The sequence below is a fragment of the Vigna unguiculata genome, chromosome 6, assembly GCF_004118075.2.
Source record: "Vigna unguiculata cultivar IT97K-499-35 chromosome 6, ASM411807v1, whole genome shotgun sequence".
NCBI classification, from domain to species: Eukaryota; Viridiplantae; Streptophyta; class Magnoliopsida; order Fabales; family Fabaceae; genus Vigna; species Vigna unguiculata.
The window spans coordinates 2,245,303-2,266,973 of NC_040284.1; the positions used below are offsets into that span (position 1 = coordinate 2,245,303).

General features: G+C 33.8%; 1 protein-coding gene across 1 annotated transcript; it reads left to right on the forward strand.

Moving 5' to 3' along the window:
• The first annotated feature begins 5,037 nt into the window (after nucleotides 1-5,037).
• Nucleotides 5,038-17,272, forward strand: LOC114189086 (endoplasmic reticulum-Golgi intermediate compartment protein 3). Its single transcript, XM_028077793.1, has 11 exons — nucleotides 5,038-5,340; nucleotides 5,445-5,527; nucleotides 5,626-5,701; nucleotides 5,810-5,877; nucleotides 7,656-7,740; nucleotides 13,912-14,033; nucleotides 14,132-14,215; nucleotides 15,662-15,808; nucleotides 16,143-16,251; nucleotides 16,337-16,456; nucleotides 16,773-17,272. Exons 1-11 carry the CDS (start codon nucleotides 5,253-5,255, stop codon nucleotides 16,835-16,837), a joined length of 1,047 nt encoding a protein of 348 aa, XP_027933594.1. The 5' UTR covers nucleotides 5,038-5,252; the 3' UTR covers nucleotides 16,838-17,272.
• The last annotated feature ends 4,399 nt before the right edge of the window (nucleotides 17,273-21,671 follow it).

Consider the following 21,671-nt stretch of genomic DNA (forward strand, 5'->3'; position numbering starts at 1 on the left):
CACTCTGGTCAGGCTTATATCTCAAAATTTATGCATGTTACTAGGGCATCAGACATAAATTTTGAGCAATTAATTACAAGTATGCCATCAGTCATTTTTTACGTTTGGTCCTTATGGGTCAAACATAAATATAGGATGTGGTAGGAAAATTTTTTTGTTAGTGCCTACTTACTATCAAGCTCATCTAATGGCCTTGCCAATGTTTAATGCTAGCAAAGTTGTGTTAGATCACTAAGAGAGAATGTCTAACAAATATAATGAGGTTAAGTAATTCATCAACATGGTCTAAAGATCAAGATATATGATTTGTACTTACGCTTTCATGTTCTTAATGATTAATATTAATATATCATATATGTTAGTGAAAACAAGAAGTCTGGTAAATGCAAGGCCAAGTCTTAACATTAGACGAGTATATGAAATAGACAATTCAAGGTGTTATACATGTACACAAATGATAATCACCAAGTTTGAGCATTAGATGACCCAAGTCATTAGACCCCTCAATCCACAAGGTGTTAGACGACCTAAGTGAAACAAAGCAGTAGACGACTAAAGTGTTAGATGATTTAAACAATAGAACGAATTATAACACACTTTGTGATGAGCGGAAGCTCGCGAATCTTCGTCGGAATCGCGTTCTGAATGACGGAAATCCTCGTGAACCTTCCATGCTTTAATTTTTTCGGTGGCAATCGACCAAACTTGCAGTGCAAGACTTAGATCTCTCGATGAAAAAGATTGATTCTCTCTCGAACGGAGTTCTAGTGGAGAACTCTCACAATCTCACTGAGTCGTAAACCCTAAGAGGCGATTACCTCTCAAGAAGGTGAGCTAGACGAAAAATAGGGATAAAACCACTCTCAGATATTCATCAAGTTGCCGATTATAAACATTGGCCTGCCTTTTATATATAACAAGGAAACCATGTGAAACGTTAATGAAACCCTAACGCTAAAGAGGGAAAAGAACTAACGGCAAAGTTGCCATGTACAACGAAAAGGAAAACGTGAGCAAAAACCCTAGCACAAGGCACGTTTCAGGAGAAAGTGAAGGGTTTGATTCGTGGGTGTTTGCAGATTGGCTTCTCATTTATGTGTGGATGGATTTTGGGTTGATTTCAAAAAGTTAGCTCGATGTTGAATCAAGATGCTTCCTCACATGATATTGGACTGTTCCAAGCCCAAAAATAAAATCACGCGTAGAAGGAAGATTTGGCTACTGGATACCTTGCATGTTGGGCCCTTACTGGCGCTAACAGAAACCTTGCATACTCGTGTTGGGCTTGTGGAAAGGTTATTGGCCCAAAACAACTTACAAAGAAAAGAAAGCAACAACACTTGAAAAGTAGGCCAGAATACAAGCCCAGAAAATGTTGTGTTAATTACATAACTCAAATTAATACACCTATACATTTAACTATGTATTTAAAAGTATAAAAACTAAATTGGGTCAGACCATTGGCCCATGCTGAAAGCCCTTTTAGGGTGATATTCATCACTTTATTATTATGAATGCTATAATTTATAGTTTATTGATATAATGGACAAGTAATATAAGCATTAATTAAATGTTATGATTGATAAATGATTTGTTTGATTGATTGAGATATTATTATTGATCTAACAATTCAAATGTAAAAGCACGTTGCACATAGTTTCCTTAACATAAAAACTGTCAACATTGAAGAAAGAGTAGAATTCAAATCAAGTCTTAGCTCAATCATAAAAGGAAAGAAGATATCTTGAAGAACATCAATAGATTTAGAATTGAAGTCTTAAAGAATGACATTGAAGATTCAAGTAGAAAATTCAAATTAAAGAAGATTGTAATGAAGAGTTGTAATTTGAATTCTCAATAGCTATCAAATGCAACAACTATATAAAGGATGCAAAGCCATAAAAGAAGAATACGAAAAATAATGATGAAATTACAAAAGGCCTAAATGATGAGAAATTGTCATATCATTAGTGATTAGTGAATTGGGTTGAGAGCTTACATATTGCAAATCCTTCACTGAGTGAAGTTGTAACTTGTGAGCTGAATTGTCAAATCCTACTAGAAGAGTGTTATCTGATTATTCATTGTAATTGAGAGTTTTTTTTATCTTAGGGAGAGATTCAAAAGGAGACCTGGAGAGGTTGATACCGACGATTATTTTAATTATTAGAAATTTCATTTGTGACGGTTTACAACGTCTAAAATATAAAATTTTAACATTCACAAATATAATATTCTTTTATAATGTCTTAGTTATAGGGATGTATTTAATTTCTATTGATTTGAGAAAATTACTTATTTTTTAATGTTTGAAAAATTAAAATAACACAATATTTACTTAGAATGATATAGTAAACTAGGGATGGCAATGTGGGGTGAGCCATGTAGGCAAAACTACAAACCGCAAGAAAAAGTGAAGGATAGACTGAGTATATTAGCTCATTGATTCTCTCTGTATAACTCAAAGCCTGCGCGAGCCAACGATGAGTTGCCTCACATTAACTTACATTTATAAAATCCAACAACACCAACACTACACATCATTTATGTTTCTTCTAAACAACTTTCTCATTCACATTTTCTCTTTGGTCCATCCAAAAGTATGTTGCCCATTTTGTCCAATCCATCCAAAAGTAGGTCCCTCATTCGCATTTATTTCCTTGTTTCAGTAAAGCCATTTCTCTTTTCAATAGGATTGTACTTAAAGAAATTATAATTTATAAAATTATGAATATTACTTATTTTAGAAAATAGGCTTATAGATTTTATTGTTTTTACTATTTTGATTAAATAAAAATAAATTTATTAAAATCATGCACCGTAATATTTTATAGAAAAAAAATTATAAAACAAATTATTTTTTATGCAGGTCGTGGGTCGGCATGTAAACCCATAAACAAAATATTATGTGGGACGTCTAAAGGAATTAGCTTGCATTTCTTATACTGGTCAGGCCGGCCTGATCTACTTTTTGTGCGTCAAATATGAGACGAACCAAAATGGAGTGTACCTACCCGTATGGTAAACCTTGATTTACACATATAATTGTTATAATCAACTTATTTTAAATAATGTATAAATTATATATATATATATATATATATATATATATATATATATATATATATATATATATATATATATATATATATATATTAGTAGTGTTAAATATGTTTTTGGTCCTTCAACTTTGAGTAAAAATTGGAATTAGTCCCTCTTGAAAACTTTGAACCAATTTAGTCCTTCAACTCTGTAAATGCGTGAATTTAGTCCTTTTAACCAAATCTTATTAAGTTTATTTGACGTTTCAAACACATTTCATTATATTATTTTAATTTGTTTATACTGTTTGTCATATCTTCTCTTCAATGTTAGCTGATAAACGCATTTGAAATGTCAAATAAACTTAAAAAAAAAGTTTATAGGACTAAATCCATGCATCTCTAAATATGAGGGACTAAATTGGTTTACGATTTTCAAGAGGGACTAATTCTAATTTTCACTCAAAGTTGAAGGACCAAAAACATATTTAACCTTTTAAATAGAATACACCACTTCGGTTCGTGTATCTTCTCTCTAGATCTTGGTTCGTTAAAAAACTTTTTGATCATTATTTTTTCTTTGGTTTCTTAAATTAAAAAAAATTATATTCTTAACTTAACTAATTTTATCTAACATCTTCCTATAATATCTCATCAAATTTTCTTAAAAAAATAATCTCCAACTCATTTTAATCATTAAAAGAATAAATAATTATTCATTCTCTTTGATTTTCTCTTTTTATTAATAACAAGATAATCTTATTAATCAACTATTGTATCCAATATTAGTTTGTTTTACACTATATTTTTACTTATGTAGAAAACGTAAAAATCACACCAACGGATTAACGACTAATATTGTTTTAACCAATCAACATCTAGATTTCGAAGTGAGCAGAGTAGGGATGACAACGGAGCGGGGCGGGGACAAATTTTGTTATTCTATACCTATTCCCGTAAAAAAAAATCCATCCTCATACCCATACCCAAATCCAACGGGTATCAAACTTTTATCTCATCCCCATCCCCACCAGGTAACGAGTATAATCTCGTACCCATACCCGTACCCGTTTCCTTACTACTTCAATATAAATTTTAATTATTTTATAAAATAATAAAAAATTACGGTAAAGGAAACATAATATTATCAAATATTCAATATTAGGAGGATGATTATTTCTTCGATATCAAATATTTGAAATAAATTATAATTGTTTACATTTTAGATTAGAATACCAAATAAAATTTCATTAGAATCAAAATATTTATTAAATTTGCAAACTGTAAACATTAATGAAACCCAATTTATAAAATTTAAAAATATTTTTCTAAAAATTTAATGGAAAACAAATATTCAAATTAAAATATATTTTAAATGTTTGTATATTTCAATTTTTTAAATTCTAATGAATCTATTTTTTATACACTAATAAAAATGATAATACATCACTTAATCAAAATGACGCAAATAACAAATAATAAACAAAATAATAAAATTTTGACATAGATATTGTATCTTTTGAACTCTAATATATGTTGGATGGTGATAAAAAAATATTCATGCCAATTACATTAAATTTTGATATTGTAGTAAATAAAAGTTATTTATAAAATTATAGTAAAAAAAATTACAGTATGATTTATATAATGAGTTAGAAAATAAAAAATAGTTAGATAAAATGTACTGAAATAGTATTCTACATTATGAGAATAAACATTAAATAAAAATATTAAAATATTAACAAATGTGTGTCCTAATATTCACCACTTACTCACTTCCTAATATAGTTATGGATTGTATAATCCAAAATATATATAGATTATACAATCCAAAACTATAATTTCAGGGGTATAATTAGAATTTTAAAAGCTATCGAGTGCGGGAAGAAAACAAGGAGGTGCATGAAGAAATTAACTTATTTAGATAGTCAATACATGGACGCCCAAAAGACACAGTACCTAAATATATAAAACCATGTTTTAAAGGGAAAAAAAGCATAAAAAATAAGCAGATTCCTAAACCTGTAGAGCGTATTTTGATTATTGGAAGACCAAATCGAGGAATTCGGAAAAGGGAGCCCCGTTCGTTCTTCCCGTTCCGTTTCGGTTCCCTTTTCTCTTTCCGATTGAAATTCCTTTTACCTTTCCAATTTCCTCACAATTCTTTTCCTTCTGATCAAAAGAGGTTGGGTCGATCGCTGAACGCAGAAGATGGGAATGAAACAAGTCATTAAAAGCCTCGACGCGTTTCCACGCGCCGAGGATCACTTGTTGCAGAAAACCCAATCTGGGGCTCTTGGTATTCCCCTTTTTGCTCCCAATTTGTTTAATTTAGTTAGTTATTTGTTTGTGACCTTTTTCTTCAATTTAATGTTCATTTTTGCATTATTGTTTTTGTTGCAGTATCCGTAATTGGTTTGATTATAATGGCCACATTGTTTGTGCACGAGCTGGGTTATTATCTTACAACCTACACCGTTCACCAGGTTTTTTTTTTCTTTTCTGCGCACATGAGTTGAAATTGCATTAGTAAACAAATATTATGATTGAAAAGATAATTAAAAAATGGTTTTGACTTGTGCAGATGTCAGTGGACTTGAAGCGGGGGGAAACTCTTCCAATTCATATTAACATGACGTTCCCTTCTTTGCCTTGTGATGGTTAGTTAGTGAGGTGTTTTGGTCTGTTTGAATTTTTTTTCTTTTTTGGAATGATGTGGGGTTGTGTGTGTATGGAATTCTGAATGTTTGTTCTGTGTTTGCGGGCAGTTTTGAGTGTAGACGCCATTGATATGTCGGGCAAGCACGAGGTGGATCTTGATACTAACATATGGAAAGTAAGTTGGTTTGTAGTTCGTAATAATGTACCACGTTTGAAGTGTTTAGAATGTTGTGTCGTGTGTTTGTTGAGATGTAGTGATACGTCAAAGTATATATTTAAGATGTAGTGCCGAAACTTAAAGGATGTCATTGAGATGAAGAGATATGTCTAGGAATGGGTGTTGGGACGTGGTGTGATAGTACGTACCTTGTAATATATCATTGAGATGTAACAATGTGTCTTGATGTAGGCCAAAGGCGCTTCATGAATAGGCCTCAATTTTTGAGATGAGTGTTATTCTTGTATTGTTGAGTGTTCTGCTAATGGGCAGGCTCCCCTACTGATTGAAGAGACAACGCACATGCATGTGTTTAAGAAAAGTCAGTAGTGCAAGAGAATAATGATTTTGTACTGTGTTGTGGTAGCGTTTTATTGTAGCTGTCACATTGTTGAGATTTTTAGTGGTGCTGAGATTGCTGCAGTTTACCAATCTGAAGTTGTAGTGGTATGCCTTGCTTGAGAGAGAACAATGAAAACATTTATATACAAATATGTAAAGATTCATTGTTTTAGAGGCTAACCAAATTATACTCTAATTAGGAAATTTTATCATTGTATTTATCATATTAATTTGTTATATTCAGCCTCATTGCGTAATGGAGACACATGGTTCATCATATATTATGTGTGCATCCTAGAGAGTAGAGCTTTCAAAATGGGTTAAAGCCCATGAGTTAACCCGAACCACCACAGGTTCGAGTAGGATTGTGTTTAAAAAAGTTTGCACATTGCAGTACGAGCCAAAAATGGATCTGGTCCACATGTTGAACCTGTTTGAGCCGGGTTGGTGAACCAACTCGAACATAAAAAAAACCCACCTCACTCTTAACCGTCTAACCCAAAACACAAGCAAACCTTTTTTTTTGTTGTTGAAATTTTGGGGAGAGAGGCCCACACCCATGACACTTCATTCACTCTCTACTTGGTCTCTCATTAGTTATTTTCTTTTCCTAAGGTAGTAAGATATATTGTAGATTTTATTTAGAATTATGATTTAGTTTTTAGGATAATGATTTATTTATTGTTTAAAATGAGAAAAAACATTTTTTTAAAATAGGTTTGGATTTTTTGGATTTTGGTTACATATTAAAAAAATGTTAGATCAAAGAAAAAAAGTTATAATTTTTCTTAATTAAGTGAGCCAACTCGTTTTACCCACCAACCGTGGCCGGGCTCAAATTTCTTGAGCTCACTAATAAGGGTTGGCTCACTAAGTGACCAACCTGTGGTGGGGCGGGTCAGGTCAGGCGACCCGTTTTGACAGTTCTACTAGAAAGTAGATTTTAAGTCTAATTCAACTTCATAGAACCGGTTTGTAAGATGAGGTTTACACTTGTTTATTTGCTATAATTTGGTTATATCTTTAGTCCATGTAGAATCTCCAACACATCCTCTCATGCGAAGGACTGAATATCTTAAGTGTGAGACTAGATATTTGTGGGTGGTCTAATAGTAGGTGGCATGATAGACCCAATAAACTCTGCAAAGATAGGCTTTGATACCATCTTAGAAAATTAATATTATGGTACAAAACTCATTTGTAAAGCGAGGTTTGCATTCACTTATATGTTTTAATTTATATGTTTTAATTTAACCACATCTCTAGTTTATGTGGAATCTCCAACAATGCACAATGATTATTATCTTGCGTCAAGTAAATTTATCTAATAGTTGTTTCTTGTTAAATTCTTTTATGATTAATAATTATTTACCCTTTGTTTGAACTTGTTGCAGCTACGCTTGAACAGGGATGGCCATATAATTGGCACTGAATATATATCCGATCTTGTTGAAAAGGAGCATACCCATCATAAGCATGGTAATGTCTTGTTGCTTTATGTCTATATGGTTTAAGAAGTCTAGTTTAAAACTTCATAATTTATATATGCCTAGATTCAATTCATTTATTGAGTATTGGGTTCATGTCTATTATAATTATTTTGGATGATAAAGGGATGCTCTCCTACTAATTTTTCAAAATTGTTTTCAAACAATTAGTCATTAATGTTTGAATGAAGTTACCTGTTGTAGTTTATATATTACTTGGCTATGAGTAGCTGTTCATATAAAAATCATTCGCATACTTCATCCAATCAAATTACTTAAGCTCATGGGAGAGTAGGTTCTTGGCATGGTATCAAAACATCTGTAAGATTATGACTATGAGCTATTGTCAAGTCTTTCTGATCTCCATTCTTTCAAATGAAAAGTTAAATTCAGTACAAAGTTTAAGAGGATATGCATTAGCCACACATCAAGACCAAAAAATAAGGTTCTTTTGTTGTGGGTGTGTTACATATGAAAACATTTTTTCACCTTCACCACATATCTTAAACTTTGGGTTATTTGATTTTGGAATGAAACTATTTCTTGTTAAACCTCCACCTGGCTCTTTCTGCTTCACAAATTTCTGTTGGCAGAATAAAATGCTCAGAATTGTGGAAGTTGAGGAGTATAGGACGGTGTGTGGGTTGCTCACAATCGGAGAGACAACGATCCAATATCAATGGAGACTTTAGAAGTTGGAATATTTGGTGTTGCTATAAGATAATTTACATTCGCCTCTGAATTTGCAGTATGAGTAAAAAGTCATTGTAATTTGAGTACTAGGTTTTAGTGATAATGTTATCTACAAATATGAGGGCATTATCTAAAATTACCTACAAAGACTATGAAAATTCTTCTTAGTCTCAACCCTTATGATTTAATATTTATGTCTGAGTACAATTTAAATCATATGTAAGTTTTAAATCCTAATCTATAGAGATAAAGCTAAGGATATTGTTTATAGTAATTAATGTTCCCGCTCATGTTGGTGTATATATGTCATGTGCATCAAGCTTGTTGTGTTCTAGACAAAAAAGGTTTAGGGGAAGATGTAGTAGTTGATCACTGGAGTTCGCTAATGTTTCCAGGGTTGTCAAAATCAAAATCTTACCTTGGATCAGAGGGAGGAGAAAACACAAATTATGTGTTCATGACAAAGATCATAAAATCATATTTAAAATCATAAAATAACATAAATAGAAAATAATACTTAAAAAAATTTAATTGAATTTTAATGTAAGGGATCATAGATACATAATATAAAAAAATATGTAGTATTTTACATATTACCCATGACATTAAAGGTCAGATATAATATAAAATGTTTATACTTAATACAAAATAGATCAAATTATTTTGTAGGTCCTTGGATTATTTGACAATTTTAATTATGTTTCTGTTAGAAGTGAGTTTTAAGTTTAACTCAACCCTACAAAATCGGCTTGTAAGGAGAGGATTGCACCCAATTATATATTGTGAATTGGCCTTATCTCTAGTCGATGTAGGACTTCCAACACAGTCCTTCACGCCAAGGTATATTCATCTCGTGCATGGAACAAGAAATTAGTGGGTGGTCCGTTAGCGACCCGATATCCGGTGGAACAGAATGTCCAAGAAATCTCACTATGATAGGTTCTAACTTGGCTCTGATACCATGTTAGAAGTGAGTTTTAAGTCTAACTCAACACCACAAAACCGGTTTGTAAGGTGAGGATTGCACCCAATTATATATTGTGAATTGGCCTTATCTCTAGTCGATGTGGGACTTCCAACACACCCCCTCACGCCGAGGTATATTCATCTTGTGCGTGGAACAAGAAATTAGTGGGTGGTTCGTTAGCGGCCCGATATCGGGTGGAACTGAATGTCCAAGAAATTTCGCTAGGATAGGCTCTAACTTGGCTCTGATACCATATTAGAAATGAGTTTTAAGCCTAACTCAACCCCACAAAACCGGCTTGTAAGGTGAGGATTGCACCCAATTATATATTGTGAATTGGCCTTATCTCTAGTCGATGTGGGACTTCCAATAGTTTCCAAGCTTTTTTTTAATTGAATCCTTGAATTTGTATGTGTTGTTTTTTAATTAGGTTCTTTCGTCTAATTGCCATTAGGATATGTGAACTATCTAGCACAATTGGGAGTTGGCAATAAGGTTGTTGTAGTGTGAAGCTTGAAGAGACTTGTTATAGAATACTTGGGTTGAGTGGACCTAGTGAGGAGAGAATACTTGTTGAAGAACCCAGTAGAAAATATTATGTTCATGATCTGAACTTGAAGTAGCCAAAATATTGGCATGGATAGATGGAAATACTCAATGCAGATGTATGATTGGAACAATGCAAGATCGGTGAGATTGTCGGAAACTCGTCAGTTTGAGTTGTATTTTGGGTCAGCAGTGTTCATTCCTTTCAAGCCCAATAAAAAAATGGATAATGATATTTTGACCCACTTTTTTGACTCACTTTTAACTCATCACTGTAATCAACCTTCAATTATCTATTTTTATTTTTTTAGAGTGGTGTGATGTGAGATCTAAGGATGATTGAAGTGGTGGGTTAAAAATGGGTCAAAAAATGTGGGTCAAAATATCATTATCCTAAACAAATTGGCTTTCCCTCTTCTCATACAAACACATATTTTTGCTTCCACTCTTTCATCTTCAACTTTGTGCACGGGCCTTCAACAAATTCAGTCATAGCTCTTTTAACAATGTGTCTCTTTGGTGAGTAAGCTGATTAATTTCAACTCAAGAAGGAATATTGGACCTCTTAGTGAGGGAGGACGGTCTCAATCATAAAGTGATCTAAAAGGAGACATTCACGTAGATACATTATAAAGTGTTGAACCAAATCTCTGCCTAAGGTAAGTGTAAGGGCCACTACCTTGGTTTTGTATCTGTCGGAGACATCGTAAGTGAACCTCTTAAGCACCTATTGACAACCTCAATTTGTGAATCCATTTGTGGATTTGTAGATGATAAGTTGTGCTCATGCGAAGTTGAGTTCCTATTAGCAGAAAAGATCTAATGAAAGTTGGTCTCAATCTGAAACAATGGTAGCTAGAAATCCATGTAGACGTACCACCTCCTTGACAAACAATTCTGCTATAGTCTCTTATGAAAAAGGGTGTGATAATGCAATAGCATATTTAGTTAGATGATTCACAACCACTAGAATAGAATATTTTCCTTGATGCTTTGGAAGACCACCCGTAGAGTCTATTGATATGTCAACCCAACTTTTATGTGGAACTTGGAAAGGTTGTAAGAATCCTGCTAGAGACAACGTACTATATTTATTTCGTTGACAAGCATCACAAGAAGCTACATACTCTTTGATATTAGTTCTCGTACCCATCCAATAAAAAAATCCTTGTATTCGTTTGTATGTTTGAAAAAACCCAGAATGCCCCCGAACATATGAGTAATGAAATACTTTTAAAAGATGTGTCCGTCGTTGTTAGCCTTTACCTCATTAGTTCCCTTGCTAGTAACAAATTGAGAAAGAGAAAGATACTACTAATGGTTTGGGTGGTGTTGAATTTGTTGCGGCCCTTGATCTTGGCAGTGCTACTATCCTTTTTGAATAGGAAAACTCCTACTTCGTCTTGTGCCCCTATAATCTTTTGCTGTCATTGCTACTAGTATATTCTTTCCTTCAATAGCATGGACTTTGTTCATCATTTATGAGAGATTTCTAGTTTTGTATAACTTCAAATTTTCTCTAATCTCCTCTTGCAACCCATTCAAAAAGAACCTCATCATTGCTACTAGTATATTCTTTCCTTCAATAGCATGGACTTTGTTCATCATTTATGAGAGATTTCTAGTTTTGTATAACTTCAAATTTTCTCTAATCTCCTCTTGCAACCCATTCAAAAAGAACCTCATCAAATACTGCTCATCCAACCCTTTAATAACTCTAGTAAGTCTTTCAAACTATGTTATAAATTCAGTCATCGAATTCTACTTTAGAGCACTTGAGATTAATAAGAGAGAATATAAAATTGGAGGGCCTGAAAGACCCCTCCTATGATCTTCGATTTATAATGATAGAAAATTGATATAATGAGGAGATAAAAGATCAAAAGACCACCCTAGACTACTAGGTACAACTCATAGAGTGCACTAGACTCCTAGGTACTAATCATAATTATAGCAGATAAATGGTTCCCAATGCACTACTTATTTCAATAAGAGCCTACTCCGGTTCGAAGGGGTCTCCTATCAAAACTGGTTGGAAACTTTGAATGAGCATTTCGAAACCAAACCAAGACTGGTTTAGGTTGCACATTTCCCACCATGAAACCGAGATAGCGCATTGCCTTCCATCACCACCATAAGTGCTTCAATTTTCTCCTCTTCTTGAACACCTCTTAAACGGAAATAGCAATCAACTTTTCTTATCCTTCCCACAACATCTTCTCCCTCAAATATAGGAATATCCTCAATTTGTCACAGTGTTATTGAATTTCGACCATGGCGGCGACCTGGCGGAAACAAAGCGGAGGCGAATTGGATTTTCTGTGGCGGTCCATGATGGCCGCTTTAGGCATGGCGGGTGGTGGTGGCGGAACGGTGATGGCAATTGGACTGAAGAAAGGAAAAAGCCAGGAACTTGAACAAAAAGAGAAAGAATGGTAGATGGAAGCATACAACATCGGTGTGGGAGAAAGTGGGAGAAAGAAGGGCGTGGGAGAAAGTGAGAGAAAGAAGGGATACAGAAAACCCTAGTTGCATTTGGGTTCTGAGGCTTTAAAAAATGGGCCTGGCTCACTAAAACTTTGTTTAATTAACCTTACCTACTCTTCACTCTTATTTTCTTTTTTTACCCTAAATTTTTTATCCTAAGTTACTGCAGCGGTAAAATTATTTTAACTTAAAACACATTCTTTTACCCTAAGTTACTACAAAAGTAAATCTCCTTTAACCTCTCCCTTCCCAACTTTACTTCCCAACTTTACTTCCCAACATCAAGTATCAACTTTTGTAACTAGGCAGCCACCATTGCCAAGCGCTGCCACCGATATACCTCGTTATCCTATATTGTCACAATTCTTGTTTTCCAAGGATGTTGCACTCACAAGTTCTTCTTGTAAACCTTCATCAAAGACTCCCTGGTTCATAGAAATTGCTGCACTCACACTTTTCCCACATCCTTCTTTCACAAACCTATCCACAAGCCTCTTCAACCAAGCCATTCGAGAATCTTGTTATAAAAGATTGGCTTCCAAATCAACATACATTTGGGATAATCTTTCATTCAATCTTTCTTCAAAACCTTCAAGTAGCTGAATCCTAGTGGCTAGAGTCTTCTCCAATGCCTCCACTCTTGATTCCATCATTCTTGTAGTCATCGTGTGTAATAACCCACAAAGCCTAGATTGAGCTTTGGTACCAGTTTATAGAAACTGGATCAGAAAACTCAAAAGGGAAAGAACACTTGAAAAGGAAAGGTGAGAATTGTGTATAAAAGTTTCAATAGTACAAAATTTTACACATACACTTCTGTCACTTTAAGGGTCTAGAAATCTCCCACTGACCAACTATCTTTTCATATCTCCCAAAACCCGAAAACGCACCTATATATAAAAGCTTCCCAATCCAGCAATATAACCACTAGCAGATTTCTCAGCTGTTTGAATTAAATCAATTAGCTGTATTTTCTTCCTCCCTTATTTCTTCTTTCACGGACCTTTGTAATAGGAGGCGTAACCAACATAATCTCTCTTCTAAAGACCCTCTTCTTTGGATGCTGCACCAGTTTATGCTTTCAGAGTTTGCTGATGAAAAACTGGAATAGCTTGGTTATCACAAATAAATTTCATAGGGTTTATCTTTCCAAACCTCGAATATTTAAAAAATTGTTTCAAATGTATTATTTCACTAGTTTCAAGGGTGATTTGCTGTTCAGTGCCGTTATTAGGCTCTGACTGTATTGTTTCAATCTCTGCACCTTTCTTCTTTAGTGCTTGTGCCTTTTCTGGATTGTTCTTACTATGAACTTGGTTTAGGCTCATCTATTCTATTAGTCATATTCTTCTAAATTCAAACTGTTGTTTAACTAGTGTGGTTTTCAGGGCTAAAGATTTGATTGTATATATCATATTCTTGTTACGTTCTTTTCTTCACCACTTACAGCCTTCTAAAAACTGTGAACAGATGATCATAAAGATCATGATGAGCATTCAGAACAGAAGATTCATTTGCAAAATCTTGATGAATCTACAGAAAATATTATCAAGAAAGTGAAGGAAGCAATAAAAAATGGGGAAGGATGCCGGGTATGAATAAATTGCAATTTATGAATTATTTTTGGTGAATTTGTGTTCAACCTTCAAAATTCTTGACATTTTCTTTGATGCTATTAATCCTATTGCAGGTTTATGGCGTTTTAGATGTTCAAAGGGTTGCTGGAAATTTCCATATTTCAGTACATGGACTTAATATATATGTTGCACAAATGGTAAACTTTTTTTTTTTTTCATTAATCTTGTATACACAAATAGGATATGTTTGGAATAGCTACGAAAAATAAATTATATGCATAATCAATTATTGATATCATAAAATCAGAATCAGTTTTTGTTTGGGTGAGTTTGAAGTGGTTAAGATAACAGTAAGAAATATTTGATGATATCATCTTAGAATATTTTAGAGTATCTTCAATGATATTATTGTTTTAAATTTTAGGACTTATTTTCTTATTTAATTAGGATCTTATTATTCTAGGAATATCTTATTATTAGATTTATCAGAATTTGATTTTTAGGCATATCATAACATGTGATAGACTGCACTATTCAATGCACAAACTCTACTCACGACAATTTGTATCAACCTGCGATCTTGAATGGATCCAACCACTTCTCCGAGATCGAAGTTTTGTGAGATTCATAAGGTTAAATTATTTTTGTGAAAATCATGCAACCCTTCACATTGTCTCTACTCCCGAGTTCCATAAAAGAACCCAACACAGAAACTGATTGTCATTTTTTGGGATACGTTGTTGTCCAAGGAAATTAATACTAATTAATTTGTCCAATGATCAGGTTGCCTATGTTTCAACCAAATCCGTAAGGGACCTCAAATTCGGTTCATATGTTACAACCTTGGCTCATACAACCTACATAGTTCAGTTTGAGGAAGAGTGTTAGAAAAAACTTTTTATGTTTTCTGGGTTATTTTGTGAAAGTTGTTTTGGCTGTGCCTGTCTATCCTATAGGGTCCTAGGTGTATGTCTTTTGTTAGCCTTTTTGGTATTACTGTTCATATTGAATCTAGGTCTAACAGACTAACACACTTTGAACTGTTTACATAAAGTACCCTAATAAAGAGTCATGTGTCTCAAGAGTATACAGTACTTTAATAAAGAGTCACGCGTATCCTTTAATCTTTTCTATCTTACTTTTCGGTCAAATAGTTTTAGCCATTAGATTAGTTTATTTTAATGGATAAGATTTGGTGTATGTCTTAACCTGGTGTAGACGGATCTCATCCTATGTGTGTAGAGAGGGAGAGTAAGATAAGCTCGGTTCTATAAAGAGATAAACCCTCTGTTTAGGGCCGAACCATAAGAAAGCTTTCACTCCTGGATATAACTGAATTGTCAAGGCCAACTATAGGAAAACGACCCCCACTCTAGATGAAGAGCAATTACAATGCTGAAACTTAGCACAACTAGTAGGGACTTCCAAAAACCATTACCACGTATTTGCAAATTATATCCATTTATTCAGGGATATATTTTCCATTTATAGACTTAATTTGGAATATGCACATAAATTTATTCCAATGTCACTTTTTTGTAACATGAGACCTTCCTGTCTAAAATTTGCTTAGAAAGACGTTCGTCATATTGATGAATTCTATTATATCTGATAGTTAACTGAGTTGTGATGGCTTTCTGCAGATCTTTGATGGAGCAAAGAATGTGAATGTTAGTCATGTCATCCATGATTTATCATTTGGCCCCAAATATCCAGGACTTCACAACCCACTTGATGACACAAATAGGATTCTGCATGATACCAGTGGAACATTTAAATATTATATAAAGGTTTGTGCTTTGAGCATTTAGTTTTCTTTCTACTTAGCCTAAGCAACAGTGTAGGTGGCCATGATTACTCCTCCGTGCTGCTCTGATAGTTTAGAGGATGCCAATTATCTATTTTTCTCCTCCTTTTCCTTTGTCTAGATTGATTCTTGCCTGCCTGCTGATGAAATGGGTTGCCAAATATTTGTTGCGTCCTTAGTCTGAGATCCAATCTAAATACAGATAATTGAATTGGAATTTTTGCTGGAAAGAGCTTGATTTCTAGTTTTCTAAATTTGGGTCTTGTTTTCCAGCACCTATTTTTGGTAAACTTCATAAATTTCCTAAACTGATGCAGGTTGTTCCAACCGAATATAGATATATCTCAAAAGAAGTTCTACCAACTAATCAGTTCTCAGTATCAGAATATTATTCACCAATTAATCAGTTTGATCGGACTTGGCCAGGTTCGTTTTATATATTTATCATTGGCTTTGTTCATATTTTGGTCTAAATCTTCATTATTGTTTCCCATTTCTACTTTCCATGCAGCTGTCTACTTTTTGTATGATCTATCGCCCATTACTGTCACTATCAAGGAAGAGCGCCGTAGTTTTCTCCATTTTATTACTCGGCTATGTGCTGTGCTAGGTGGAACCTTTGCTGTGACAGGTTTTGTTCTTAATTACTGACTCTACTATTCTTCTTCCAGTGATCATTGCATCCACACGGTTGGCCTATATTTTTCCGCCAAAAAAGTGAATTGTTGTTTTCGGTACTCCAGAGACAATAAAATAGTGAAGTTTCCGCGATATGATCATTTCTGCTGGTTTTAGCATATTACAAAATTATGATAAGATTTTCACAAATTAGTTCTCATATCATATGTTAGTTTTCTGGAGTCTTTATCCGCTAAAATTCTTCTTGCCGCAGTCTACTCCGTTTCTTTGACTCACATTCTTGTCTAAAAGCTCATTTATAACGACAGGAATGCTTGACCGTTGGATGTACAGACTTATTGAATCTCTGACTAAATCAAAGTCTAAACGGTAGATCATGAAAGCCATTATACGTCTCCAACCAAGGGATTTCAGGCACTGAATGGAATTTACTGCGACCAATTATTTAGAAAATATTGGTGGCACAGTTTAATCAGGCATGAGCTTTAAAACACGTGTTCATACAGTTGCATGTATTGTCTGACATCAATGACTAGCTGATCCGATCCTTTTCTTTTGGATGAATGTTTTGGGGTTCGATTTGAGTGTAGACAACATTGTACAACATTGTCTTATCAATCAAGCCTGTGGAATTTACTAGAACTCAAATTTTGAATATAGTGATTATGATAGGTTGTGTTTCTCGTAGTTGTGCAAGTCCATATTTGGATTTCCCTGATTATATTATTCCAATGTGGCACAGAGGATATTTCTGTTGGAGCACTTTGTCTAGTGTTACCAAGGAAATTTTAGGGCACTGCACTCGAAAGAGATTGGAGTATTTAAGTCATAGTTTGTGTACGATTTAAAACTTGATTTATTTGGCAATATACACGAATGTGGGAAACACAATTCCTAATACTTGACGGTTTTTAAGAAACAATTCAATGTGAGTCAAATTTGTAAAAAATTGGATTTAGATGACTGAATCCATATTTGTGGGCACTATAAACAAATTATTTAGTCTAATTGTTCCCAGGAAAAGTTGGATATTGGTGTTTTCATTTTGTACAACTTATCAGTCAGTTTTGTCTTCGTTAGTGCTTATTAGATCATATTCAAGTGTTTTGCATAAAGTGTTACGTATTTCACTACTTGTGTTGATTAATTAATTACTTTGATGCATTTTAAAAGTGGTGTTTGTGGATACGGGTAGATACCCACCTATATTGATCAAATTGATGGGCTTTCATGTGTGGGATTTTTTTTCTAACATAGAGTCATAGAGTCAGGGATCCTCCTCTACAATAATCATTGAGAATAGCAACTAATGGGTCTTATTTAAGATTTCAGAAGTAGGGATGGTAAAAATATTTGTGTTCGTAGGTATTTGCGGATAAAATCAACAATTGATAGTTGGTATCGAGTGTATTTATTACCTGTAAATAATGGGTAGTAAATATTTTAATACCTGTTCATAAATAGGTTGGATACGAGTATCATATTATCTATACTCGTCGATACATGTTATCAGCAAAAAATTAAAATTAAAATCTAATTCATGTTTTATTAAGTTAAATTTAATTAAAATTAAATTAAAATAATATTTTATTAGATTAAATTAAATTAAATTTAAATTTAATTAATTTTTGTTTTTATTTTGTAATTTTATTTTAAAAATTTATAAAATATTATTTTTTTAAATATTCGTTGATATTCACGGGTACTTGTTTGTTTTAAAATAGCAGTGAATATTTTTAAGCGGGTACCCGACAAGTATATGAGAAGGTAACAAATGGATATTTTTGTTTTCAGTAGGCACTATCTGTGCTCGACCTAACTTGTTCCCATCCCTACTCACTACGTAAGAATTGATTGACAATTAGCTACACTCACTTGTTAATAACATTGAAATTTGTCATTTCGGAAAGCGTAATTGACATATCTCATTTCGAGAAGTGTATTTCAAAATGAATTCTATATTGATTCAGAAAACTTATGTAATAATAAATTTCATTAGTGTTTTAGGATACCTTTTCATAAAAGTATTAAATCTTTTTTTTTTTTCAGAATGATCTCTCCATAAAAGGTTGAGTTCGTGTTTAAAAATTATCTATCTGAAAGAGATAAGTTGTTTGCCCAACACAACTGTCTTTTCACAGTTTGAGGTGCCGAAAAAAATGGTCCAATTTAGAAGTGTTACATCACACAAGTTTTCTAGAATGGTATAAGAAGAAGTATTCTCCGCCACTCTGATATGAGTTTGTATCTTCTTATTTCTTGTCTTCTTTTTCCATTCTTTTTTTGTCTTTTTCCCTTTTCTTGCACCATGGATGATGAAAACGTTTCACAAAGCTTTCTTATCTTCATCCTAATGAGAATCATGTCGTTGCTTCCTTGGTTTCTTTGGCCTTGATGCAACAATATGGTTGTATCATGGTTGGTGTATTTTGTCTCTCCATCAGTCCGCCAAAGCGTAGTTTTGATGGATAAGTCTTCTGATATTTAGACAAATTTGAAGAATCATTTTGCACAGGGTGATTGTGCACGTATATCAGACTTACAAATGGAAGCTACTACTTTGCATCAAGGTGATCTCATTGTCACTGAATTTTTCACCAAGTTACAAGTTGTTTGGAATGAAATGATGGATGTCCTTGGTGGAGAATTGAAAGGAGATTTATGGAGAATGCTTAGAATGAGTGGAGATGCAGCGGAAAGGAGTTGAAGCTTGCTCTCGGAAATGGAGGATTTGTGAAGATGAAGAGTATAATTGGTGCTATGGTATGGAAGGTGGCTACAAGAGATGGAGGAGAATGATAGCAAAGTGTGCTCTCAAATAAGAGTAAAAGAAGTGGAGTGCTCTCAACAACTATGCTTCTAATTTGCAATTAAAGACTAACCCTTACATGTGCATAGGAAATTATCATTTATAGTAGATTAGCTTCCTTAATGCAATTCAAATTAAGCACAAATGAAACATAGATGTAGCTTGAAGAACAAGCTTGATTCTCGACCATGTGATGTAGGAAGTGATGCAAGATGACACCAAGTGTCCTTGTCACACATGTTAGTTTTGAAATGGTGAGTTTAGCCAAGAATGGGGGTTGAATTGGCTTTATAAAACTTTTTCGAAAGCTTAAACCTCTTTTCAATTGAATCTAATGGACTGTAAAGTTTGGATGTAAATGCAGTATATCAATACACTTTCAGTCGATTAAAAATATAAAACAGCAGACTAAATTGTTCTTGATGCTATGAAACAGTCGATTAAAAAGACAAATCAGTCGGCTAAAATACTTGAAAATTATGCAGAATGCAAAATTCGCGAGTTCAATTGAAACAACAATCTTTTAGATACAAGACATGTTCCAATCAATATTTATAACAAGTATAAAGCCTCAAATTACACAAGAACACATTAAATCACACCAAAGATCAAATTGCTTGGTTTTCTTGAGTTTTTAAAGAGTTTCAAAGTGAGTAAGATGAGGAAAAGAGAAATGCACAACTGTTTTTATACTGGTTCACTCAATCACAGAGCTACATCCAGTTTACCAGGACAACCTAAGCCTGGTTTCCACTATATTCAAAAGTTTTACAAATCAAACACCAAGATTACATTTTTGAACAACAAAACTCACAAGATTTTTGACTCACACAAAATCTAGACACACACCCTCCAAGATTCACACTTGCAGACCTGAAATCACATCAGGCAAACCAACTAGAGGCACAAGAACATCCAAACCTGATGGTGGCTGTCCCTAGCCAACCATAAATGTTTTATTCAAGTTACTCATAAGCCAAAATGCCTCCAAGATCAACCAAGATCTTCAAAACACAAGTTCCAGCTGTGTATTGCAGAGAGAGATGCTTCCCAGAGATGAATGAAAAAATTTCGTGCTCAAAAACTCAGATTTGCACCTCTGCTCGCGAAAACACAACTTATATAGTCAGGTTTAAGTGAAAACATTCGATTGAATTTTTCGTACAGTCAGCTGATTTCACCTTACTTAAGTGAAATCAGTCGATTGAAAAATAATTCAACTGACTGAATACATTCATACCATAAACTATATACAACAAGCCTTTTTAACAGACAAAAAGAGACACACTAAGGCACACAAGATATCTAACCTATGTCATACAGCCTATTAACAATGTATAACACTAACACATTACATTTAACATGTCATTTACAGATTTAACACACTAAAACTTAATCTTCAAGAGGATCTTCATCAATCTTCATCAAACACTTAAGATCTTCATGCACATCGCTTTATCAATTCTTTTCTTGAAGCTTGCTTGTGCCAACAATCTCCCCCTGAATTGATGAAGCCAACACCCTCGTGTTGAATTGATGAGCTAAGATCCATAGAGAAACCTGAAAAAGTTTTTGCATACAAGATACCAATATTCCAAATACACAACCAAGCAAAAGCACAAAAGCATACATACATATCACATATGCATATGCTCCCCCTATCATTAATAACATGAATTAACTTCAGATTTTAGATTAAGTTTGCAGTATGATTCCAGCAGATTTATTTCAGATTTTCCAAAGCTAACACACTTTTACTCATTTTAACTCATTTTTCTCCCCCTTTGGATTCATCAAATGAAAGTATATGCATAGATCATTTTGGAAAGATGATAATTTTCATTAAGACATTAACATAGGGATGTATCAGGATAGCTGATACAAATACAAACACATCAAAGAAGAAACAGAAATGACAGATACATCATGAAACTAAAAACTGATATAATCAGTCGACTAAAATGAAAAAATAGCCAATTAAAATACTAGAACAGACATCAAACACATAAAATGTAGCATGAAAATGTAATGCATGACCTATGAGCCATCCCCTTCTCTCATTCCTAGGGTTGTCTCAATTGTAGACATTGGAGAGGAGGTCATGAACATTATAGAGTTGGTCATCCAAGTCTTGGAACCTAGTTGTGCAGTATGCATGATGTGCATTTTGTTCCATGTTGAGGTCTTGAAGTTGATTGAGAACCATTCTCTCAAATTGGGAGTATGCAGGTCCAGTATTCCCAGGAGGGTTGTACAACTCAATTGCCATTGGCTGAGGTTCATCTTCCTCTTGGTTTTCTCCACTTGTTCCCGCTTCATGATCATTTGCTCCAACTTCATTGTTAACACCTTGATCTCCTTCAACCAGCCAAGTGTTTCCTATCTTGGTGAATCCCAT

Bases quoted from the DNA above. Each gene is read 5' to 3' on its own strand.
- LOC114189086 (XM_028077793.1), top strand. From the start codon at position 5,253: ATGGGAATGAAACAAGTCATTAAAAGCCTCGACGCGTTTCCACGCGCC. The intron at 5,341-5,444 runs GTATTCCCCTTT...TTTTTGTTGCAG, and splicing joins AACCCAATCTGGGGCTCTTG to TATCCGTAATTGGTTTGATT. The intron at 16,252-16,336 runs GTTCGTTTTATA...CTTTCCATGCAG, and splicing joins GTTTGATCGGACTTGGCCAG to CTGTCTACTTTTTGTATGAT.